This window comes from Barbus barbus (assembly GCF_936440315.1).
Source record: "Barbus barbus genome assembly, chromosome: 1".
In the NCBI taxonomy this organism is placed as follows: domain Eukaryota; kingdom Metazoa; phylum Chordata; class Actinopteri; order Cypriniformes; family Cyprinidae; genus Barbus; species Barbus barbus.
The window spans coordinates 17004980-17010979 of record NC_136729.1 but is presented as its reverse complement, the minus strand read 5'-3'; the positions used below and the strand labels follow the sequence as shown (position 1 = coordinate 17010979).

At 41.5% G+C, this 6000-nt stretch overlaps 2 protein-coding genes across 2 annotated transcripts; one reads left to right on the top strand and one right to left on the bottom strand.

Moving 5' to 3' along the window:
* Window positions 1-385: 385 nt before the first annotated feature.
* On the top strand, window positions 386-1406 carry LOC306864459 (exosome complex component MTR3-like). Its single transcript, XM_079408479.1, has one exon. It carries the CDS (start codon window positions 460-462, stop codon window positions 1270-1272), a length of 813 nt encoding a protein of 270 aa, XP_079264605.1. The 5' UTR covers window positions 386-459; the 3' UTR covers window positions 1273-1406.
* A 575-nt stretch (window positions 1407-1981) lies between these two features.
* On the bottom strand, window positions 1982-5442 carry LOC306845839 (transmembrane protein with metallophosphoesterase domain-like). Its single transcript, XM_079378819.1, has 5 exons — window positions 4346-5442; window positions 3881-3991; window positions 2928-3093; window positions 2704-2843; window positions 1982-2592 (listed from the first exon to the last, which is right to left on the bottom strand). The coding sequence occupies exons 1-5, from the start codon at window positions 5061-5063 to the stop codon at window positions 2402-2404; spliced, it is 1326 nt and encodes a 441-aa protein (XP_079234945.1). The 5' UTR covers window positions 5064-5442; the 3' UTR covers window positions 1982-2401.
* Window positions 5443-6000: the final 558 nt, after the last annotated feature.

Genomic DNA, 6000 nt, shown 5'->3' with positions numbered 1-6000 from the left:
ATACTGAATTTGGGACTTTCACTAGTTGTCAGTTATAATCATCAAAATTAAAGGAAATAAACATTTGAAATATATCAGTCTGTGTGTAATGAATGAATCTAATATACAAGTTTCACTTTTTGAATGGTATTACTGAAATCAACTTTTTCATGATATTCTAATTTTATGACCAGCACCTGTATATACAACATGTAGACATATAGGCTATGCATTCAGATGGTCAGAACAAACATTATCTTGCGTGGTTTAGAAAAATGAGAATAATAAGCAGCAAAACATAACTTTAAAATGAAAGCCATCCCAAACTACCATACCTCGATTCCCCGCTGTCACGCCTATCCGACAGATGGCGGTAGAGCGTAACGAGCAGTATCTTGTCGCATTTGAATCCTCGAACAAGACTTGAACAGTTTCGCTCCTGAGAAGTAATGTTCCCGTAAACACGTGGGTCAATTGAAAATGCCTGTCGACACCAAACGTATCCGTGGACCGGAGGAGTCGCAGTCCCCGCTGCTCTTTCTTTCTCCAGGCAAAGCTCCCAAGGCCAGCGGCAGGCAAGGCGTCAGGGGGAATGGAGAGGTGCGGCCGATGTTTGCGCGCTGCGGGCTGATCAGCCAGGCAAAGGGCTCTGCGTATCTCGAGGCTGGAAACACCAAGATTATATGCTCGGTGTACGGACCGAGAGAAATTGAACGTAAGGACGAAACGGACATGAAAACCGGTCGCCTTGTTTGCGACTTCAGGCTCGCGCCGTTTTCGTGTCTGAAACGGGGTGCTTGGATCCAAGGCAGCGAGGAAAGAGATCTGTCCCAGACTCTACTGGAGAGCTTGCAGCCAGGGGTTTGCCTACACAGATACCCGCGCTCTCAGATTGAGGTTAATGTCATGGTTCTGGAGAACGACGGCTCGATCCTCGCGCATGCGGTGACATGCGCCTCTATGGCCCTGGCCGATGGCGGTATTGAAATGTATGATGTGGTGTTGGGTTGTGCGCTGCGGCAGAATGGACACACGTGTCTCGTTGATCCATCATACTCAGAGGAGTGTGGGAGCTGGCAGGAGGGTTACGGGGAGAACCAGGGGTGTGTCACCGTGGCTCTGCTTCCCAATCTGAATCAAGTGTCTGGTCTGAATGCGGACGGAGAGATGCGGGAAGACACACTGGCCGATGCTGTGAGAACCTGCATGGATGGCTGTCACAAACTCTATCCGGTGCTACAGCAAGCGCTGACGCGGGCTGTGAAGAAGAAAGCTCCCCTACCCGAAAAATAAACTTTTACTTGCCACGAATCCTCAAGTTTTGTTTTGAGGAAAATAAAAGTAAATATTTTGTTTGTGCATTGCTTATCATACTTTCTTCACTTAAAAGTGCAACGGAATAGTACTAATAAAATAAACGTATCTGAAGTTGCAAATATTTTCTATTATTTCTTAATTCCACAAGTGTTGCTGTTTTTTATGCAGTAGGTTTGGTTGCAAATATGTGACCCTGGACTACAAAACCAGTCATAAGGGTTGATTTTTTTAAATTGAGATTTATACATCATTTGAACGCTGATAAATAAGCTTTCCATTGATGTATGATTTGCTAGTATAGGACAATATTTGGTTGCGATACAATTATTTGAAAATCTGGAATCTGAGGATGCAAAACAAAATCTAAATATTCAGAAAATCGACTTTAAAGTTGTCCAAATTAAGTTCTTAGCAATGCATATTACTAATCAAAAATAAAGTTTTGATATTTACGGTAAGAAATTTACAAAATATCTTCATGGAACATGATCTTTACTTAATATCCTAATGATTTTTGGCATAAAAGAAAAATCGATCATTTTGATCCATACAATGTATTGTTGGCTATGGCTACAAATATACCCGTGCTACTTATGATTAGTTTTGTGGTCCAGTGTCACATATATAAAACAACATGCAGCTCACATGGCATTTTTAGAAAAGGTGCATTTTAAGATTGGTGGTTTGGTATAGTAATAGCCTTTAATCAAAACTTTTATCACAACAGATAATTAATGAAGTCCCTGATTGACTCGCCCAAATGTGACAGTCGAAACAAATGAAATGTAATGAACTGTCATTAAAACTGATGAAAGGGGCCCGAGTAAAACAGTAAAAATACATCTAGTAATAAAAAAAACTGGCACTTCTGGAATGTGAATATTCAAATATTAAAGTGCTTGGATTTTTAGCATGTTTTGGCAAACAAATTACAATACCACATTAAGAAAACCGATGGCAACTAAAATGTCTCATTCTCTATAGTAAAACAGACCTGTTGTAAGATTGCTCAAGCAAATTGTAGTGCAAACTGTAGTATATTTGACTGATTTAGCGCATGGATGAGAATGTGTGTTTGATCCCTGCACTGCACAGTATGAGGCTCTCAAGCACGTTTCAATATAATGTTTGTAATTTCTGAATGGCTTGCAATTCTCATCGGAATGCCATAATGACCGGTTCCAGGGGTCACATAGATCATAGTGTGTTCAGAGACCCGGTAGAGTCCACAGAAAAATGGATTCATCAGGAATGCCAGGATGGTGAGGGGGAACAGCTGACCAGCGTGTGTGTGACCTACAAAAATGCAAAATTGCATTTTGAGTCCAGGAGAGGACAGAAATTAAGCTTCAACAGCATACTCCTGCATTTTCACTTTACAAAATAATTGAATTTATATTTACATACCTGAGAGTACCAGACTGATGTCTGGCCGTTGCTGGAGGGCCTGTTTGGCAGCATGAGGCTGATGTGCAAGAAGAATAATAGGACTCTCTGCACTGCAGCCACTGAGAGCTTTCTCAACATCCATGCCATGGCCTGGGTATCTTTAACCAAAGCAACACCATGAACATGAGCCCAGTACAAGGCACATAATATGCATCAGATTTGTATGTATTCAAATGACTGACCGAAGCATGCGGGCCTCGAGGTCATCAATGCCAGCAAGGCAAATCCAGTCTTGCGTTTGTTCAGGACGGAACACTTTTGCATGGCTGTTGTGAAGAGCCTGAATCCCCATTGAGTGCAAGAGCTCAAACCAGCCTTCAACATCGGCAGTGTAGTAGTCATGATTGCCTGAAAGTCACACCAAAATGAACGTGAAGATGTGCACAAAATGTTCATTTACAACCTTTTCACAAGATCACACGTCCATATAATACACAGAGTAAAGGTTATGCGTATTTGGCGTGCTGTCCAAGGGGAGGGTTTCGAGCTCTGAATTTTGGCCTGAACCCAGAGTACCCCCCACACGTTAGGGTAGGAATAGTTGTATGTGCAGGGTGGTGGAGGGATGCTGGAAAACTGTCACGGAAAAGATGTAAGTCTGCTGTATATATATATATATACACATCCCTTATCTTTTTAACTGGGTTAATTACTGATTGTGCGCCACTCATATTAATTAGGTTAATTATCTGAACTTGCTTCTCCCGAACTTTGTTAAAGGGGTCACCTAAATGCATTTGTTTGCGGAAATCATTCGCGATCCAGCTTCACCTACAGAAGAAGTGAGTATAGGGTTTTTTTTAATGAATCTTTGTAAATCGCCTTTCCTAAAGTGCTAGTCAGCAAATTTCACAAGGAATGTGGATAAAGTTTACCATCTCTCAGAGAACTGCTGGTCACCCCATGGAGGAGAGGGGTGGGGTGAGCAGAGCTCATTAGCATTTAAAGGGACATGCATTGAAACGGCTCGCTATGAACGGGTGTTGTTTTTTTCCACTACCATTGAGAAATTGTAACCAAAGTATGTTATAGACTTTTCATTAATACCCTAAAGAATCATATTAACTTGCGGAAAATGGGCATCCGATGACCCCTTTAATAAAACATAATGGATCAAACAGCTACTAAGACAGACCTGTAGCAAAATAGGAGCCCAGTCGAGCCTTCATCTGTCCCAGTGGTTCTGCAGCGCTCCTCAATCGAGTCACCTGAGAGTCAGTCAGATCACCAACAATCACCACCACGTCTACAGCAACAAACACAATGAGTAAAATTCATTATCAGGTACATGTTAAAGGGATAGTAAATTCTGGCATCAATTGCATGTAGTTACAAACCTGTAACACTCACTTTGTTCTGTTGAACAAAGATATTTATATATATATATATATTTTTTTTTTTAATACAATGGAAGTAAGTGGGAATGGATAGTTTGGTTACCAACACTCTTAAAAATACCTTTAGGCCCAACAGAAGAAAGACAGTCATACAGGTTTGAAATGACACATGAGGGAGAGTAAAAGATGACAATTTTAATTTTTGGGTGTGCTATCCGTTTAACACGTTAAAGATTACACTGATACCATATAACTGTAATTACCTGGGTTCAGCTCATTCACCATAGTCACAATGCGCTGCAGTTTGGAGCGGCCTATTGTAGGTCCCAGATGTATGTCAGACAGAAGCACCAACCTGAGCCCGTTCAATGACTCGGGGAGCTTCTCTACTGGGATCTCCACCTCAATAACTCGTGGAGGCTGGGCTGCATTTACCAACCCATACACTGCCAGTATTGCTGTTAATATCATTGCCAACACTATATGACTGACTGATCCGCTAGCGACCGCATCCTCTCCTCCTCGGCTGCGAGAGAGAAGCCTGCAAAGTCGGGTAAGGCAGCCAAAAACAAACAGGAAGAACAGTAGGATGACATAAATGCCCAAACAGGAGAAACTCAGCAATGATAGCCAGTGTGGCTCAGTGTCCACGAGGAAAAACAAGCATAGGTAGCTCCCGTGCACCAGAGAAAGAAACAGCAGGACAAGAAGACGCCAACATCTCTGCGGGACAGAAGGTGCCCCTCTGGGTCCGCACAGCCGCCGCACCACGCGCTTCCATATGTAGAGAGAGCCGAGGAGCAGCAGGGAGTTGATGAAGAGGACAAACTGAACACGAAACAACAAAGCGCGAGTGTTTTTGTCCACCCGCTCTGAGATTAATGTTCTGGATATAAGTATAGAGAAAAAAACAACTCCCGATGCGATTCCTACTTTCCCCTCGGCGGAGAGGCGTCCAAATCCAAACATACTGACCGTCATGTGCTCGGTCTCTGACCCCGGCACAGTCTGTTGCAACTATACTGCATTCATTCTTATGGCAGCACGGTATAACTTATAAAAACGGTAAAAGAGCTCCTCGTACCTGTCAATTGATTTGAGTCATTATCTTAACTGGGACTTGGGAGAGAACAACACAAAACTACTTCCGCAGACAAAGACGTGTGATGGCTGCTATGATAACATGAAGAATACTGTTGCGGTTTCCTGCTAGAAAGGGCATACAGACATTGCTACAGACTCGAGCTTGATAAACGTCCACTACATCGTGTCGTGTAAACAAATTAAATATAAACACGTCGGTCTCTTGCCTGCGTGACAAGTGCGTGCTGTAATATCATTGGCTCGTCACACTGCAGAGGCGTGGCTAATGTGACGCTCTTAATTCTGATTGGAAAGGATCTCAATATTATTAACACGAATATTTGGGTTGCAACTTTTTTTATTACAATAAAACACCATTTCCTACTGTAGTTTGTGGTTTTGTAATCATTGTTCAGTATCTTACCTAAAACGTTATCACCTAAGAATGAGCTTTTTGCTACATTTATAACCAATATTTGCTACTTTTTTGTAACCAATTAACTAACACTCCATTTCTGTTCCTTTTTTTCCATTTCTTTCTTTTTTCCCCCCAATAATTAATACTCACAGTGTCAAATGTATACATACAACACAGCATTTATATTTTAAGAATGGGTCCCTCACAAGGTGATCATCTGTGGACCATAAAATCAGTCAAAAGGGTAATTTTTTTAAAATTTGAGATTTATACATAATTTGAAAGCTGAATAAACACGCTTTCCATTGATTGATGTATGGTTTGTTAGTATAGGGCATTATTTGGCTGAGATACAACTATTTGAAAATCTGGAATCTGAGGGTGAAAAAAATAAAAAATATTGAGAAAAAAGTTGTC